General features: G+C 42.1%; 1 protein-coding gene across 11 annotated transcripts in view; it reads right to left on the bottom strand.

The window, feature by feature from the left end:
• The window catches only part of PDE5A (phosphodiesterase 5A), a 91,368-nt gene that overhangs the window by 8,738 nt on the left and 63,181 nt on the right, over positions 1-19,449 (bottom strand). For 9 of the 11 annotated variants that reach the window (XR_014011579.1, XM_081208084.1, XM_081208079.1 and 6 more), the window contains exons 10-20: positions 17,408-17,583; positions 14,374-14,433; positions 10,834-10,980; positions 9,463-9,588; positions 9,019-9,113; positions 6,011-6,098; positions 4,529-4,629; positions 4,274-4,351; positions 2,657-2,720; positions 1,039-1,113; positions 63-146 (exon numbers count right to left, since the gene is read on the bottom strand). Coding sequence is in view for 10 of the 11 variants with exons in the window: in XM_081208084.1 (XP_081064210.1) it covers positions 63-146; positions 1,039-1,113; positions 2,657-2,720; positions 4,274-4,351; positions 4,529-4,629; positions 6,011-6,098; positions 9,019-9,113; positions 9,463-9,588; positions 10,834-10,980; positions 14,374-14,433; positions 17,408-17,583 (1,094 nt within the window). In the remaining variant the exon portion in view is untranslated. The remainder of the gene's footprint in view (positions 1-62; positions 147-1,038; positions 1,114-2,656; positions 2,721-4,273; positions 4,352-4,528; positions 4,630-6,010; positions 6,099-9,018; positions 9,114-9,462; positions 9,589-10,833; positions 10,981-14,373; positions 14,434-17,407; positions 17,584-19,449) is intronic. The other 2 variants (XM_081208081.1, XM_081208080.1) reach the window with 1 other exon arrangement.

Below are 19,449 nucleotides of genomic sequence, written 5' to 3'. Positions count from 1 at the left end.
AACGTTGGCAGATGACACAGATGCAAACACTCTCATTGTACAGGCCGCTCTATATATGGTACCTCATAGAGCTGCAAGCAGATGGCATCAATGAATCCAACTTGCATGCTGGGGATTTTGTTTTTCTTTTCACGGTTCATTAAATCCTGAAAAATCAAACGAAGTTCACTTTGAATGAAGCAAGACCACTTGCCAAAATGTGGTTCAATTCAGCAATGTTTTGTAATTTGTACACTGCATAGATATATAAAAATTCAACAAACAAACAAACATCCATCCATCCATCCATACATACATACATCACAAGGCATGCTAATAAGCCATCATTATAGTCAGTGCTGGCCTCAAAGAGGTTGTCCTGGGTTCAAATCCCATCTCAGTCCAAGTTTTCCTAAGTAGCCTTAGGAAAGTTACTTTCTCTCAGCTTCAATTCTTCTATCTGTAAAATGGGAATTGCAACAATCTGCCTCCTAAGTTTCTGGTGAGGATACAACAGTTCAGAATAACACTGAAAGTGAGGCCTCTGAGCTTGAAATGACCACTTCCAGGTCACATGAACAACCTCTAGACAGAGAAAAGGCTGAGGCAACTGTAAGTATGTAGATGGAAATGGCTGCAAAATACTTTGCTTCTCCATTAATGCTACTTCCCATACTATTAGCAGAAAATGCTTACTTCTTTGCGAAAAATATTAACTACTCAGCTATAATTGGTAGACAATACAGGGGTTGTATCCCAGAAAGTCATCCTGTTAGTGCAAGGACTCCCCCCCCCCACATGTCGACTCCCCATGTGTGTTCCCCAAAGGTTTTACTGAGGGTTCCCCCAATTCGCATGTTGGTGGGGGGTGGGTTGCACAGGCTGAAGTCTTGTACTAATGAGATTAGTTCATTGGATACAGGCCTAAGTGAATATGATTTTCAGGTGCTAGAGGAGGTGTAAATTTTGATACTTCATGTGTAAAAACACCATCTAAAATGAATTTTCGGTAAAAAAACAACCACCACCATGTTGTTTAAAGATGGTTCTTCTACTTACTGTTGGTTCTATATTGAGTTCTTTTCTCTCCTTATCACCTTGGTCAAAGAATTCTGTAGCTACAAGTTCAGCTATCTGCAAGTTAAAAGACAAAGATCTCAGAGTGTGTTTCAACAATATTTTATAATACTGCTGTAATGGTTCTAGGGGTTGCTCGTGCGTAAGCTGGTGCAAACACCTGGCTGGATTGCCTGAGTAAACCTTTTCTGTCCGGACAGCCACTCACCCATGGCTGTCTCAGTCGCTGGCAGAATCCGTGAGTGGGCGTTTCTTAAACTTCTTCCAGAAAAGAAGCTCTTTGATGCCTAGTCTTCTCCTACTCTCTCTGCGCGAAAGCCTTCTGCGCAAGGAGGGCGTAGGCAGTGGAGGACCTCTACTCTCCCCGCTGGTCCCCGGCAAGGAGTCATGGGACCGCCTCGTCACTTCCCCCATCTGCCCCTCTTCTCCACTGGTGCTACGCTGATTCTCTTCCCCAGAAGATGGGCTGCCTCTCCCAATCCCGGGACGCTCTCCGGAATCCCTCTGGATTTTGCTCTCTCCCCCTGGCACTGATGGCAGTTCCCTGACAACTAATATATAAGCAGATGCAATAAGTATGCAATTATTCTGTCAGAAATGGCCAAGAAAGACATCAACAGTGTCCAGAAATCAAAAATACATTTATATCCAAAGAGGTTCAAATAACAATTTATACAATAACTAAGGGTGCAATCAAAACCCTCACCACTTGCCAACCGTGGAAGGGGAGGCAAGAATAATTTAACCTGATCTCTACACCAGCTCCACGCTAGAAGAGTGATTGGCAGCTCAGCCCATTTCACCACCTTGAAATGAAACGGGAATGTGCTGCTTCTTGTCTACCCCACCACTTTCAACCATTGATGGAACAGGCCCTTCTCACTGAAACTCAGAGATAGGGGGCATTCTGGCTGAGGAGGCAGCAGTGGGGTGGGAGGGGTCTCGCTTCTTGAACTTCCATCACCTGAGGCAACTGCTTCACCCTGCCTAATGGGTGAGTCAACTCTGATGCCATCACACACTGGCAGTAAGCCTAGCTTGGGATCAAGCCCCCTTTTCAATGTCCCTTGCAGGCAGGGGTATTGCCAGTGGGGTACTGTCAGAGGGCCTCCAACACATAAGGGGGACGTTGGCACTCTGTTGGTGGCAGCTGGCAAGAGGGAGTTCAGTTCGGTGTGAGGGGGTTCAGATTGCTCTGTTACTCATAAACAAACAAATAAAATCAATGAAATATTTAGAACCTCTTGCTTAACATTCTCATCTGGTTTATGCAGAATTCAATACCCGTCCCCCAAAGGATGCCAGTTTTCCAAGGATTCTTTTGCAATCTCTTTTGCAATGTCTGTATGGTATCACTCCTTTGCCAGGTTTCCCATAGTAATCCTTCTTTTGAAGCTTTCAATCGCTGGCAATCAATATTTGTGCAAGAAACAAGAGGCTGCTGATATTCCTTGGTATAACAAATTTCATCTTTGTTTTGTTTTAAGTTGATACAAGAGGCAATGCGTTAAAACGGGAGGAAGTTTGGTGGGAACAAATGCTCAAGGAGACTGTGGGCTGCCGTTTTGTAGATTTGGACAGGCCTTTGGCAGTTACTTACCCGTTGCTGAACAGGCCACGGCTTTGTTATTGCTGACAAATCACACGCAGTCATCAGCATTGCCCTGTAGAAACCATGAAGCCAAGATTTTATGCATTATAAAAAGCATTGCATCTTGGCAGCAGAATAAAAGTGGGTATGGTATGCAAAATCATGTAAAATAAAGGCCAATCTGTTTTTAATAAATGGCAAAGGAACCATAGCATTGTTGCAAGTAATTAAAATCAGCTAGTAACAAATAGGACTTTGAATTACTATTATTATTAAAAATGTAATATGGAGTGTTCCTGTTCAGTGTTCCAGCCAGCCAGCCAGCCAGCCAGCCTTTTATCAGATACTCCATTCCATTCCTCCTCCTTGCCAACAGACACTTAGCATTCTGTGGCCACTGAACTTGTCCAGTCACCATTGCCCTATGCTGGTTTGGTGGGGGATTAGATTTTTCTACTTCTGCAAACCTTGAGGTTCCCACAAACATACTGATGTCTCCCTCTTGGGATTTTAAAGATTTTTTTTACATACCATTCATAATTCAACACCTGAGGTAACTATTAATATATATGATTAAATACTCCCCCCCCCCCCGATGTAATTCTAGATTAGGAATGCCAACCCAAAATCCAATCTTTGTTTTGGCTTTATCACTAGAACAGGATATTTCAATCACTTTCCAGTTCCTAAATAACCCCAGTGCTGCTGACGATGGGCTGTTTTAAATCCCTGTCTCACTGAGGATGCAAAGGCCTTAAGGAGTTTTATGGAGTACAGTGGTACCTCAGGTTAAGAACTTAATTCGTTCTGGAGGTTCGTTCTTAACCTGAAACTGTTCTTAACCTGAGGTACCACTTTAGCTAATGGCTGCTGCCATGCCACCGCCGTGCGATTTCTGTTCTCATCCTGAAGCAAAGTTCTTAACCTGAGGTACTATTTCTGGCTTAGTGGAGTCTGTAACCTGAAGCGTCTGTAACCCGAGGTACCACTGTATCAATGTTTTGAAACTAAATCTATGGATTTCACACAACCTCTGCATGTGGCCAGGTGCAGACTGGACAAATTTTTATTCAGCTTGGCCATAAATGGCTCTGCTCTTCAATTCACTTGCATATTAACAAGCAGCAAAACAAGCTGAAAAGTTTACAGAACTCACTGTACACTAATCAGGTGAGCTGAGCAAGTGGCAAAGATGTCACATAATTTGGTCACATGCAGAATTGTTTCCTCCTTTTACATGTAGTCCCATCAAGGCAGGGTTACATGGCACTGGTGATGACTCCATTATTGCAGGCAGAGCTACTACAACTTTAGCCTGACCTTTCTCATGCAGAATAAATAACATTAGGAGTACTGACTTTAACAGTTCAGTGCTTCAGAACAATGTCTGTATTGGAAAGGAACAATATGGTATTCTGTCAAGGCTGTTTTACCCTGTCTGGAAATTGCATGGAAGGTTTACATAACCATTAGAAACCTGTTGCTCACCACCATTCATCAAGAAAGTTCTTTCTGTTCTCTTGTAGCCCAACCCAAGCATTCCATGAAACTAAAGTTCTGTGATAGCTGGCCTAGGCTAACACAACAAAATCATACAGAAGCTGGATACTATATTTGCTCACTTACAAAAATAGCTCCTTTTGATAAGGGTCTTCCAGGTTAAACTGTTTCTTTCTCAGAAGGTCAAAAAACTCTCCTCTTCTCCTGAAAGCATTATAAGATAACTATTGTTTATAAACGAGCTTAAAAGAAAGACATTCTATGCTTTTACATTAAAAAGGATAACCTAAAGGAAAGAAAGAGAGAAAGAAAATGTTCCACAGGTGAACTGTGACTTTTCCAAGAACAGCAGCTGTTTGCAATAATGCTAGAGCAACTTACTTAATGTACAGTGCAAGATCTGTGGCCAGAATAGCTTGTTTGATCATTTTCACGGTAGCCTTGTATTCCTCAACAGAAAGGCCGCTGAGAATCTGGTTGCCCTTCACACACACAAAAAGAAACAACAACAAACCAATGCTTGTGATTACACACAGAACATTTGACTAATTTGTCAGTCTCCACAATTTTGTTGTCTAGATTTTAAGAACTGGCAAACCTCCCCAACCCCCCAACCCCAAGTTGCTCTACTCTGAAACACATAGAGCTGCATTAAAAAGTCTTGCACCAATGAGAACTGGGCCCTGTTCTCTTTTGTTCTGTAGATTTGACACACTGCTATATTTTCTTGAGAGCAAGGTAACACATGGAAAGGCAACCCCCATCCAAAACTCCACCTCACCAGGGTTTTAATTAATTAATTGCTTTTCTAAGATTTATATCCCACTTTTCTTCCCATCGTGGAACCCAAAGTAGCATACATGTGGCTTCCAGAAGATGTCCCATACAGGCAGCTGACCAGAGCCAGACCACCTCAGCTTCAGTATTTGAAGGCCTCATGTGCCTTCAAACCTACCCTGGGAAATTGACATGGAAGGAGATCCCCATTAGACTCTAAGAAGGAAACATGGTTCTTCATTGAGAAATCTATCTATTTTCTTGGCTTTGCAAACAAAAAACAAAAAAAACTTGTTTCTTATCTACAAGAAACAACACACACCTAAAATGAAAAAGAACAGCCAATCTGATCCCTTGGCAGCCTGCAAAGTGTTGCTAGATACTAGTTGGCATTCAGTGGCCTATTGGGCAGGGTAGTAGCAGAAGGAGTAGTAGTAGTAATGATAATATGATGATGAAATAAATGAACAGTGTGTAATGCAGACCACAGGATGAGGCAGTTAGCAGTGCTCTTTTGTTTCAGATTTAGGATATACAGTACATACCTAAGAAAATATACATAAAACACCTTGAAGAGCAGGATTTACACTGCCAGTTAAAAGATGTTTGCTTATTTGTTTGGGTGATGCACAGGCTAAGTTTAAACTTCAAGAGTTTTTTTGGTTTTGCAATACTTTTTGAAGACCATTAGAGGAAGTAACATCCCGTGGGTATGTACCACTGGAGGAAGCAATATCTGATGGGCATCCCTCTTGGAATTACTCTGTGCACCTTCCAACAGAACTTGATGCTATAACAGCAGTGCTCGCTCCACAGAAATATTAACTAGATTAATGAGCATGAAATACTCCTTTTGCTTTGATGCCAAGGCAATAGGTACTGAAACTGACATGAGCAATGGTGCTTATATAAGCTTATCGAGAAAAGCTTGGTGGCTCTTAGAAGGGCTGCCTTTTCGTTCTTGTCCCAAAAAGGAATAAAAAATACTTAAGAATGCATAATGCTGGGAACCCATCCAAAACTAAAAATAAAAGTGAATTGGGCAAGGTTTCCCTCCAGTGCACACATGACAAGAAAATCATTTACCGGGGTATTCAGGATCATCAGGCACTGATCAAAATGGTGATGCTCCATGATTGAGTGGCAATACAGCTGGGCAAGGGGGTGTTCACTTCTGAAAAGGGTAAACAAAGGGCACACAGCATATTTAACTGGCACATGCGACAGTGACTGGGCAAAGATAGTATTTTTTATTGAAGGTAGAATAGGGTTTTGGACAGGTCTATGGGAGAGATATATTTATTCCCCACCCCATGACTGGTCTGCAGTGGTCAAACAGGTTTGCAGGTTTTTGAAAGAATACAAAAACCTACTCACTCATGAGGTCCACAAATTTTGTCTGTCCTCAGAAATTTGAGACTGCCAGGACCCTGTCCCTCTGCTGGGAGCCTTGTGTCCAATAGGCAACATGCAGAATTCACTGCCACAGAATGTGGTGGTGGCAGCCACTGAAATGTAATTCCCACAGAGGACATACCTACCAAAAAAGGATTAGCTAAGATAACACATAGAGGTTCCCTTTTTATCTAAGAGGCTGTTCCCTTACATGCTATGGCCGACACATGTCTATGTGTCAACCACACCCTTATTGGGAGCTTCTTAGGGGCATCTGCTTGTCCCTTCCTGTAAAAAGAATGTTGGGTTTGATGGACCTGATGCAATAAGCACGATTCTTCATATGTTTCCTAGATATATTTTCTGGGGGAAGAGGGTAAGGGAAGCTTTATGGCTGCAATCCAGCAGGGGCATCTGGGGAGAAGCAGGTAAGGCAGTCTTCACTGATTCTCCCTTCCCAGTAGCTTTGTTCAGGTGTGCATGCTTAGAATGAGCATGCTTAGAACCTCCCTTCAGACCATCTTATTCAATGCAGCAAGGCCTGAACATAGGAAGCCACCTATCAGACCATTGGTCCATCTAGCTCAGACTTGGCATACCTGTGGTTTCAGGTTTCAGTGGTTTCAGGTAGTGGTCTTTCCTATCCCTTCCTGGAGACGCTGGGGATTGAACCTGGAACCCTGTCCATGCAGATCAGGTACTCTGCCACTGAGTCACAGCCATCTCCCTCGAGTGGAGCAGCTACGTGCAGGTATACTGAGAGGGGGTACTGAATTGTGCTCTTGCTTCCCATTTCTTGCCTACATGCATTCAAGTGAACATGTGGACTGGGTTTCCACAGCCCTTAAAAATCTTCTCCAGAGGATTGGGGTGGTGGTGGGGAACTGTGTGGGAAGTGGCACTGGAGCCTATAGGGTAAAGGTAAAGGGACCCCTGACCATTAGGTCCAGTCGTGGCCAACTCTGGGGTTGCAGCACTCATCTCGCTTATTGGCCGAGGGAGCCGGCTTACAGCTTCCAGGTCATGTGGCCAGCATGACTAAGCCGATTCTGGCGAACCAGAGCAGTGCACAGAAATTCTGTTTACCTTCCCGCTGAAGCGGTACCTATTTATCTACTTGCACTTTGATGTGCTTTCGAACTGATAGGTTGGCAGGAGCTGGGACCGAGCAACGGGAGCTCACCCCGTCGTGGGGATTCGAACCACCAACCTTCTGATCGGCAAGTCCTACGCTCTGTGGTTTAACCCACAGCGCCACCCATGTCCCCAAGAGTAAAGGTAGCATTAGCAAAAATCATTCTCCCCACGCACCAGAATGAATCTCCACTGCATTAGAGTCTGGACCTTTGGGAAGGTTTGTAGTTTAGTGGTAAAGCCTCTGTTTTGCATGCAGAGGTTCCAGCTTCAGTCCCCCTGCATATCGAGGTAGGGCTGGAAAAGACACCCTATTTGAAACCCTGGACAGCTTCCACCAATCAGTGAGGACAATACTGAGTGAGATGAACCAATGATTGGGCTTGGTATAAGGCAGTTTCCCATGCTCCTATGTCTACAAACAGAACTTGGGGGGGGAGTGCATTTCATATAACTTTTGCTTAGCATGATTTACAGCTTTCTGGTTATTTTATTATAAGAAAAGCACAACTCACTTCTAAGAAAATAATCTCAAGTCAAGTGTCCTGAGTCTCCCTGCTTCCAACTACACACAAAGAACAACATTAATCCCCATTTTAATCTATCCTTCACTAGCCTGAGGGATTAAAAAAAAATCCCTAGAACCATTTTTAGTCTGAAAAGGGAATGTTATGGAAACGTAATGCTCTCTTGTTTTGTGGTGTTCACGAACATCAGGCTTCATTGTCAGCAACATTTTCCCAGGACGTTTTTTGGAATGGGGATGACGCATCTCCAGAGGTCTCCCCCCACCCCCAGGAAAGAATTCATTCTTAAACAAATAAAGTAAAAAATAGCCAACTGGTTCAAGCCACTGCAGATCTGTAGGTTGCTGGATGTTTGTGAAAAAAGAATAGAAATGGGAAAGAGAAAACAGGACGAAGAGCTGAATTTCACCTACATTCTAGGAACTAATTTGAATGGAAGTTTTTGAAAGAATTCAATGTTTCTCTCTTCTGACTGTTCCATCAGTGCAAGCATGTCTGCTTGCCAGGCAGACCAGTCCCCCCTCTCCTATCCTGCACATTGTTTTGAGGATTCTCCGGACCTACCAGAGTGGATTTGGGGGAAGTGTGTGTCAGGAAGAGTGAAGACACCACCATTGCACTAGCAGGAGCCTTTGCAACTGGCTTCTGCTAGTGGGCCAGGTTAGTTAAATATGGGACATTATTCCTACCACCACACAACATCTTTTGAGAGAAAGTTCCAAATGCAGCAGTTATGTACATAAACTACGGGGAAACCACTGCACTGCCTTGCTAACTACATTCCAGCTGGAAAAACTCTGGAACCTAGAAGAAGTGACCAATTTTTCATTCTTCCTCCTCCCTCCTCCTTGCTTTTCCTTTGGTGTCATGTCTTTAGGACTGTAAGATTGAATGTGAGGGCAAGGACTGTACTATCAGTGTCATTTGTAAGCTGCTCTGGGAGACTTTTTTTTGGCTGAAGAACATGATAAAAAATGTTTCAAATAAGCAACCCCTTAAAAACCCAATCTCCTGTCTTTTAAATCCCCCTTTACTCACCTCTGTATGTAAGAGTTGTTCACACCTCTGTGGTCTAGGTCATGGCTCAGTGCCGCGATCAGCAGAGAAAGCACCTCAACGTCCGTAAGCTTGCTCTGAATGTAACATGAAATTCAGGAGAATATATTTCTACATTCGCTAAAAAAACTGGATTTGACAATGCATTATATGTGTATCCTGATTTCCCACACCTTCTGGAAACTCTCCAATAATAATAACATAACAACACAATACAATTACACACACACACAAACACACCATTTCCTTTACATGAGAAGAGCCCTGCTGGAAGCAAAACCTGAATGTGGATTATTTGGATGCATATGGGGCCCAAGACTGACACACTAATTTTGGTAGAAAGGAATAGGATTTATATGCATTATATATACTTATTGTAATTTATATTTATATATATATATTCCATGCAAATAAATCCAAGCATACCTGGATTTTCCCTGACTTCAAAGCAGCAAACATGCACTGGGCAGTGTTGAAAGCATGCCTCCAATTATGATACGCAACATTTTTCCGGTAATTTTTCCTCACGCTCAAAATCCATCTGCAAAGGACCTTAAAAAAACCCCCCACACAAACACAAAATTCAGTTAAAGGTACAGCATATTCCACTGTTTTCACTGACAAGAGCACAAAATTTCATTTATCAGCACTCCAGCACATTTCCCATCTGGCTTCCTTACAGGCTTGATAGAACTGAATTGGAAACAGATATATTTTAACCCAAAAGAACAAGAGAAGCGGGGTGGGGGTGGGATGGGGATTATACAATTTTTGTTGTCTTGGGAACATATTTCATCACTTGAACTCCAGGGCTCTCTGAAGGGAGTTGCAAAGTAAAATCAAAAGTCTTTAAAAACATACATTGTTACCCAAGGATGAAAATGGTGGTGAGGACAGGCAAGACTGGGCTAGCCAGGTGCTGAAAGTCTCTGATTCCTTACATGGTTCTAATTACCATGAAAACCATTCTTAAGCAGCAGCGGTGCAGCAAGCAGCGATCTGTTTTAAACCCTTGTGGAAGACATTTTACATGGTTGATAACTTGAAGATTGTATTGAAGACACTCTATTGCAGCTTGCTGATGGCCTCTCGAGATACATGGTTAGGTTCCATCTGTTTTTAAATTTGTTTTAAGAGTTTTACTGTGCTTAGAGGCTTTCAATAGTTTTTATAAATGTTTTCATTTTATTTTTAATTGTATTCATCATCACAGATGTGTTTGCTGCCCTGGGCTCCCTTGGGAGGAAGGGCAAGCTATTACAGAACCAAACAAATAATAAACACTTTGTTCAAGACTGAATGCAGTTAAAATTCCTAGAGTTTTGGAACAGGTTGTAAAACCATGTTTTGCAGGTATAACCTGTACTGCTCAGTCTCTGCATTTATCTGTGTAATCTTCGGAAAGATAAACATATTTCGCATTTGGTCATAGTGTCATCACCCATCAACAGAAAGGAATTCGTCAACAGAAAGGAATAGGAATTCATCAACAGAAAGGAATCTGTAGCACACAGGTACAAGCAGTTGTATGCAGCTATTCTGGTGAACTTAAGGTATGATTAAGAGCAACTACTCAACTGCTGTCACCAAATGTGGGGATGTAAGAGCAATCTACCGAAAATTGGACCAATGCCGCCTTAGTCATGATGATATTTGGTTTTCCAACAGATGCTTTAAAATTTATTATTCAATTTATATACCCAATCTTTTGCGTGCATGTTTACGTTGAAGAATGTTATGATGTAGAAAATGTGTGATCCATAAATGGCCATGCTCCATGCACCACAAGGTTCTCACCTCGTGTTTCATTTGGAAATTCTGCACAAGGTTAAGATCAGTAAACATCCGAATTGTACACAGGGAGGTTTCCATATCTGACAGCTCAAAGTCACTGAAGTAAAAGTCGGTGAGCTTGAGAGATTGCGCAGATGGTACAACAGCAGCCTTAAATGAAACAGAAGGAAAAAATGGAGAGAACAATAAAGTAACATGGAATTAAACCTTCTTTCAATACGATAATAGTAGTAGTAGTAGTAGTAGTAGTAGTAGTAGTAGTAGTAGTAATAATAATAATAATAATAATAATAATAATAATAATAAAGCACAATATGAGACTGTAATCCTCCAAGTGCAATAAAATGCAGGGTTGTTGTCCATTGAACAAGACACTGATGACATCCCCAACACCAGTTTGCAAAATGTTGCACTATGTTCCAATTATCTGTAGTTCTATTCCGTATAATAATAAGCCATTTCCCTCTGACGCAACCTTAGTAAGAGAAGAGCAACATGCTCAGAAGCATAAGTCTCTAGTTAAAGCAGGAACGGGAAATTTGTGACCTTCCATCTGCCGCAGCCTGCATGGCCAAAGTGACCATTGGGTGAAAGATCACATAAAACGTGAAAATTAAGAGGTAAGGAACATTGGAGAGATAGAATAAAGTGTTGCTGGAACACAGTCTTAGTATATAGCAGGTGCAGGAGGATTCCAGAATACACTTTGGTATTCTGAGAATTAAAAAGTAAGCAGGCTGCCTCTGAGCACATGCTGTGCCCAGAAATTTGTTTTTAAGACAAAAACAGCTCACAGTTGCTGAGCTTTTAGAGTTGTTTTTCACAGGGGCCGTGGCTAGGTACAATCCCACTGAATGAGCAGCCTTCCACTTACACAACTCGATATGAGCAAGGCCTGAAAAAGCCTTTGATAACAGAGGGGAAATAATTAGGACTGGCAGCATCTAAGGTGAGCAATCTTTATATCCTTTATCGCTTCTTAATGCTTATGAACTTATATATAAGTATTCATAAGTTGTGCACACTTCTGGACTGAAAAAAGGTGTATAAGAGTAAATTTTACTGTATCATAATTTGATCATACAGAGCAAAATATGAAGTTCCTACATTCAGTGCAACACTCAACACACGTATAATTCTAACTGCAGGAAAGTATATGTTTCAGAAGGGGAAGGCACGCTATCCTGTTTGTATGCATGGAAGCCTTGGTAAAAAAGCAAACACACTGCTGTTCTTTTTATAAACTGGATGACTAATGTTTGTTGCTAAATCTGAGCTTAAGGTATACATCTGAAACATGCTAGTTGAAAATCTACGGTCTGAGTCAAAGTCCTGATGTGCCTAAAAAGCAAATATTTGTTACCAAATATAACTAAGCACTAGCATGGGAAAACCTTGCGCTAGAATCTCTCGTTTTCAGCCGAGTAAATGAACTTTGTGAACTTGATAACTACGTGACTTCCAAATACCTTGGCCAGACATCAGTAGGTAGAGACACAGGCTTTTGTGTGTAGTATATATATTGTATAAATATATATTTTGTGTGTGTATGTATATGTGTGTGTGCATGCATATATATATATATATATATATATATATATATATATATATATATATAGATAGATATAGATATAGATATAGATAGATAGATAGATAGATAGATATATAGATATTCACACACATGCACACACATATATATGAGGGGAAAAACACCTTTGCAAACACAAATACAGTTTGGTTTAGAAAGATACAATTTAAACTGTCAAAAAAACAAACCTGTTTATAGTTCTGTGGAAGAAATCTTGCTTTACTAATGATCAGGGCAGGGCATCATTGAGGTCTGGGTGCCTTGGGGCTGCTGGACTGGCTCTGTTGGTTGCATGTGAACCTCACAACCACCTTGCCCCAGGTAAGCTGAAGCAATGTGCGTGTCTGGAGAACATATCTATGGCTCTGCCCTGCTCCTTCCAATGTACTATAAAGCCATTTTGCAGGAAAAGATCCATAATTTTGTGAGTTTCTTGTTCTAATTTAGGCTATGAAATGGCTTGCTGGTAAAAATATATATATATATCTGGCTTCTGGCTTATGTTTGTCTCATAAAGATCACAATAAGCTAGCATTGAAACTGTGTCCATTTGTGCGGAATTTAAGATAAAAAATAATAATCCAGACACTGTAATCTCTACACCTAAAAATGCCCATAAAAGCAGCAAGACTGGTTTTAATGATTGCACATGAACTGAAGACATTTGGTTATGTAACACTTTGCATCTCTCCCACATGCAGTTGCTATGCAGTAGACTAAGGCAGAGTCGGAGTCCAAGTTAATGTCAGATTAATAGAATTATTTCTCATGGAATTCAAGGCAGATCCTTTGCCCAGTTGATGGCTCCACTGTGAACAAAGCAGCAGAGTGGGAAATAAACAGACCAGGCCTGTGTTTCTGGCCCTGCCACTGATTTACAGTGCTCCTTTGGAAATATCACATTTCAGTTGGAAAATGTTTATCCTACAGAAGTGAACAACAATTTGATAGACCCGTAAGCATGAATTAGATATTCTAACATGAAACTCAAAGGTACGACTATTTTGTACTCCCAAGAAAATTCTTGCCAAATGTTTCTAAAGCCAGATTTTCATCCACAAACTGGTGCTGATTAATAGAGGGAGTGTGGCCTAAGCAGCAGTCTTGCTGTGTTTGAGGCTCAGACACTAGTGCAGAAGACTGGGGTAGTATTAATTCAATTCAGCTCACATTTAAAGGTGAACCGATCTAATCCACACTTTCTGAAACGAGAACTGACAACACAGCTACCCTTCAAAAATTATTCAAATTTGGCAATGCAGTTCTCCAGCCAAGCAAAGTGTATAAAATTTCTGGGGTAACGTATGCAGAAAACAATGAATATAACTGGAAATAGCATACAAAAATACATTTCATTAGTAGAAATTGCTTGGGAAATGTGTATAATTGGCAAAACTGTGTACTAAATTGGCAAAATTTGCACTAAAGGGAAGAACAATTTGATGGCATTAAAAAAATGAATAAATTGCAAACCAATGTGGAAATGTGGAGGACTGATTTTAAGATTTCAAAAATGAGAAACCAGGCTAGCCTGAAATTTAAAGATTCAGCCACTCCTAGCTAAACCTAGAAAGGGCAGAAAGATGGGCTGTGTTTTGCCAGCTCCCAAGCAGAACTGGAGCTTAACCCTAGCTTTCTTTTTTACCATCCCTCTAGAACAGGCATTCCCAACCTTCAGTCCTCCAGATGCTTTGGACTACAATTCCCATCATCCCTGACCACTGGTCCTGTTAGCTAGGGATCATGGGAGGTGTAGGCCAAAACATCTGGAGGGCCGCAGGTTGGGAATGCCTGCTCTAGAAGATCTGCGTATCTCACGCTATAGGCCAAGGTGGTAGAAAATGACACATTTCTGTCTTCTAGTAGCCTTTATGATTCTGAATCCTGAAGTTCTAGCAGCCTTTGCAATCCCCAGATCATCACCACATATAAAATAGAAGGGAAAATGACATTACCGCTGTTACCTGGAGTTCCCTTGTTTCTTCTTCAGCAGCTGAAGCATGATAAGAAAGGACCTTTAGGAAAAAGAAATGAAGCACATATAAAATGCTCCATATATATGTACATATGCACACATACACCTGGAGCAGGAACCAGCAAACCACTCCAGTATCCCTGCCAAGAAAACTCCATGGACAAAGGCAGTGGAAGACAAGAGTGCCTGGTGTGCTCTGGTCCATGGGGTCACGAAGAGTTGGACATGACTAAACAACAACAAATGCACACATACACTAATAAAAAGCAAGCAAAAATCTATACTAATACTAATAAATTAGCTATTTAAATTCTCAAAGCACTCTTTCCTCTGGCATCCAGAATGCTCTGCAAAATCTCCCAGCAATAGCTAAACTGGCAGCGTTAATATAGTGATTTGTGATTTCCATTAGTGATTTACCAATAAAAGCAAAGTAATGGGCTACTGTGTACACATTCCTGAGGGCCTCTGAATTATTGCAGAGGATTACTGCAGTGCAGATATCTGCTGGAACCCAGCAAACCATGATTGGAGGTCTGAGAGCCAGCTTTGGGAACATACCATCCTTCTGCTCCCCAGCACAAATTCTCCCTCCCTTCCACTGTTTGTCTCATCTATGATTTAGCATGACATCTCTACCAACTAGGTTCCTTCATAAGCAGGATTTTAAAGCAACTTAAAGCAGTCTAAAAATTTAAATAATGCTTCACTATTAGCAGGAATTGGGAAATGGTTGTATTTTCAGCCTCCACTAATTACGCAGCCAAATTTCCTAAATTTCTATTGCTAACTCTCAACATTGCTGGGCAAAACAAACCTGCCTCCTGGTCGGGAGCAGCAGGATTGAACAGAGCGGCAGAGCTAATTCCGCATGTGAAACCCTACCGCTTGCACTGGCCAAGACGGAAGGGCCAGAGGGAGGCAGTTTTTCTCTCCTTTGTTTGCTGCAGCAACTCCAGGCTGGTACAGCAGAGAGAACTGGGACTCTCAGCTGGCAATATGTGGGCTTAGGATCTACTGAATCCCTTGCCTGTTCTCCTCTTCCCCCTGTTTGTGGGACTTATGCTGGCTACGCAGTACGCCAACTACTGCAGCAGCTGTCCCAACTGCCAGTGCTTCCGGCAGATGCATGGCAGCAGAACTGCCTGCCACCAGAGCCAAACAGAGGCTCTGCTCAACCCTAACCCTCCTCCAGGAGTGTAAATCAAGGGGATGGGATTGCTCCCCTAGTAACTTTCGTGCAGATAGCTTAGGATCCATTGCCAGTCCTACTTTTCCTCTTCATTCGGGGGCTTACGCTGGCTATCGCTGGCTACTGTATGCCTGCTACTGCCCAAGTGCCAGTGCTTTTTGGTAGATGGCTTTCATGGTGGCAGAGATGCTCGCTGGCATATTTGGGAATGCCACCAGTTAAAAAGCAAAGGAAGTTCTAGCCTCTGAGCACCAGGCAGCACAAATCCACCTGGATCCAGGATGACCAGCGCAGGAGAGGAGCCACTGAATCCACTGTCTTATGCTGGCTACCACTAGCTACCACAGTATGCAGCCTAGTGCAGTAGCTGCCCAAGTGCCAGAATTTATGGAGAATGCTTCTATGGCAGCAGAGTTGCCTACCAGCAGAGGAACACCTCTTCCCAATCCATATCCATTTCTAGGAGTACAGATCAGGGGGTTAGGATTCATCCCTTCTGAACTTTAACATAAATAGCTTTTGTACTTTGTTTCCTGGCACATCCATGCAGGATGGAGCCTGGTATGAGCAGTTTACCAGTTCTGCCCAGCATGGAGGACTCCTGAGGGCAGCAAGGCATGGAAAAAAATATCATGTTGTTGGCCTTAAGTGAGCAAAGAACTCTTTTCTTTTATAAAAGGGGGGGGGGAGATTTGAAAAGCTTCCCTACCCCTATATGAAAGACAAATAGCTTACAACATGGCTATAATTATAAACTCGACAAGGTTGTCATAATAAATCCGCTCCCCCGCCAACGGGTTTGTAACACAGGCATAAAAGAAATTCTGTTTCAGGAAAATCTTGGCAGAAGTTTTGTCAGCCTAGGAGAAAATATTTTTCATTTAATGAACAAATTCAAACTTATTATTCAGGAGTGTGAGGGAAGGAGGGAAGAACCTTAGTGTTTACTTTGGACTCACGTTTAACTCATGTGCAATTAGAATTATAACTTCAGCCTATAGCAATTTGCCCATGAGAATCTTTCTTTCTCCCTTAAAAGGTTATGTTACCTGGGTTTGTAATGCGCAACACACATAGCTGTCCAAACTAATTTGCGCTTTAATCAAGAGAGCGCTGCTAACAGTTAATGCAAGCAGTGCACCTAAACAAAGATTTGCATGAGAGCCTTCCCTTCAGAACAGAATTGATGGCAGAATCTGCATTTTAGAAATATTGCAGAGACTCTGTTTACTCTGTGGATGCAAGTGGGTCCAAAGTCTACAACATCTGACTTCCTAGGTTACTTTGGAAGAAGATAACTGTGAACCTGGATCTGCTACTAGGCTCTCCTTTCATGCCACGGCAATTAAAACTAACAGTAACCAATTCAAAGGCTAGGACTAGATGACGTTCATATTTGATATGGTTTGATGAAGTTAGAGGAAGCCTACAGTAATCTTGCTGTTGCTCCAGCTATTGGTTTGTTTGAAGGGCTCAGCCAAAGTCATCAAAGAAAACCTCAGAGAAGAAGAGGAGGACGTCCTAGTGCCATGTCCTTTTTCTATGCAATATGATAAACCATCAACGTCAGTTACCAGCATGCAATATGTTCAGGGAAGGCTATGTTTGTGTCCACTGCTAAATCCCAGGTTAGCACTTAATATGCAATAATCTGCCACGTGTCTTGCAAGCACGTGGAAACGCAGAAGCAAACAGTAAATGAAAAGGAGAGCGACCCTGCTCTGAGGACTGAGCCAAGTTTGGCTTGCCTTAAACTCGGCAAGGGAGTTTGAGTAAAGAAGCAGCTGTGAGTTACATAAAGGCTGCCTTGATTGAGCCTCACCTCTAATGTCACCATCTGCTTTGCCATAGCTCTTTCCACAGTTTCATACATCTGTGTGTTCTGGATACCCAAGCCGCAGAAGATGACAAAAGCTTCCAGAAACTGCTCGTCATTTCTGTTGAAAGCCTTTATTTTGCCTGAATTTTCTTCCATCTTATTTGCAAGTTGGCAGACTCCTAGATCGTTTAGAAAAAGGAAATGTTAACTAATCTTTATATATATGTGCAAAAATTAACCATACCTCAATTGATAGAAAGGAAAACTAACAAGCTTTCTTTATCCATAGAAACAGAGGTCTGGCAATTTTAACTTTCTAGTCCAGTGTTTCAGCATTTTTATTATTACTATTATTAACCCAGAAAATATGGTTGCATCCATATAATCAGGCGACACATGAACTTTATCCACCCCCACACAGCTCCTGTTTCACAGCTCCTTTCACATGAGAAGGGAAACAAATGAGAAAGCTGCAGTTAACCACAGCCTCCCATTACACGAGAACCAGGAACTATGAGCAAGCCAGTACTCAGAAGTCAAGTTTGAAATGTTGTAAAGTTGGCTTCCAAATCTTGGCTTATGGAAGCCATTAACTGTGGTTTCCGGCTTGTGCAAAAAGGGAAACTGTGATTTACTGTGGCTTATTTGTTTCCCCACACAATGGACCAAGGGGCTGTGTGAAAGTGTCTGAAGCTAATCAATATCCTGGCTTTATGAAGCCAGATTTGATCATGTGAACTGTGGCTGCGTGTCCTACCCTTCATCCACCGGTCCTTACATATTCTGAACTCAGATTTTGCGTTCCACTAATGCAGACTTAGATCCAGAATATTCAATAGGTTTTTCACAGAAGTGCAACACAGTCAACAAAACCCACTGGGGACTGAAGGAATGGATTCTGGTCTCATGGGGAACCGGCACTGGTGGTAGCAAGGTGATGGGGCATGTTCTTCCCCATCCCTGGAACCACATATATTCCTTTCTATCCTTCCCAAGTTTTCATCTCAATTTTCCTCTTAACTTCTAATATTAATAGTCCTTGAGTTTGATGTAATCCCTAAAGGCAACTTGTCCTTTACAAACTAATTAGATTTTTGTAAGCATGCCAAGAGAACTGTAATGAATGTCAGGTTACTGGTACACAGACAGAGCTTGCCCTTTCTTACGAGAAAAAGGACCAGATTGTTTATCAAATTAACTACAAAGACAACATAGGGGGTTCATGAGTCCTCAGACCACATGCTGCATTCGAATAGGTCTCAAGGCTTTGTTTCTTAATAATGGTTCAGATATAACCCCTTTGCCCAAAGAGCAGCCTAGCTGGGAGGTTCTACAAGAGAATAATCTGTGCTGATGACCGATGCAGGAAAATGTTGATCACAGCTGGGGAAGCTTTGGCCATCCAGAAGCTGTCTGACTCCAACTGCCATCAGCCCCCAGCCAATATGGTCAATGATAAGAGATTATAGCAGTTGTAGCCAATCAACTTCTGGGTGACTGTAGGTTTTTGATCTCTGCTGTAGATTCAGCCTCACAAGGAATTCAACCATTCAAACAGCTTGCTTGCTTGCTTGCACACCCACACCCCACCCTTCATCAGAGCATCACAGGAGAAAAGATCCCCCCCCCGACAACTAAAGATATGTAATGAAGGCTCTAGAGAGAACATTCCACAAGTGGGGAGTCACTGCAGAAAAGGCCCATTCTTGTTTTGCTACTCTCCAGCTCTCTCATGGAGGAAGCACACAAAGAAGGGCCTCAAATGATGATTGCAGGGTCCAGGTTTGTTCATATGGGGAGAGTCGGTCCTTGAAGTATTGCAATCCTGAGCCATTTAAGGCTTTATAGGTCAACACCCACATTTTGAATTGGGCCCAGATTGCAGACTAGTTGGGCCAGAATTGGTGTTCTATCCTCAAACCACCTTGCCCCAGTGAGCAACCTGGACACTGGAACCAACTGAAGTTCCTGAATCGTCTTCAGAGGCAGCTCCACACATAACATGTTGCGGTAATCTAACCTAGAGGTTACCAAAGCATAGACAA

The sequence above is a fragment of the Podarcis bocagei genome (genome assembly GCF_964188305.1).
Source record: "Podarcis bocagei genome assembly, chromosome: 9".
NCBI lineage: Eukaryota > Metazoa > Chordata > Lepidosauria > Squamata > Lacertidae > Podarcis > Podarcis bocagei.
The sequence above is the reverse complement of the archived record's forward strand: the minus strand, read 5'-3'. Positions and strand labels throughout refer to the sequence as shown.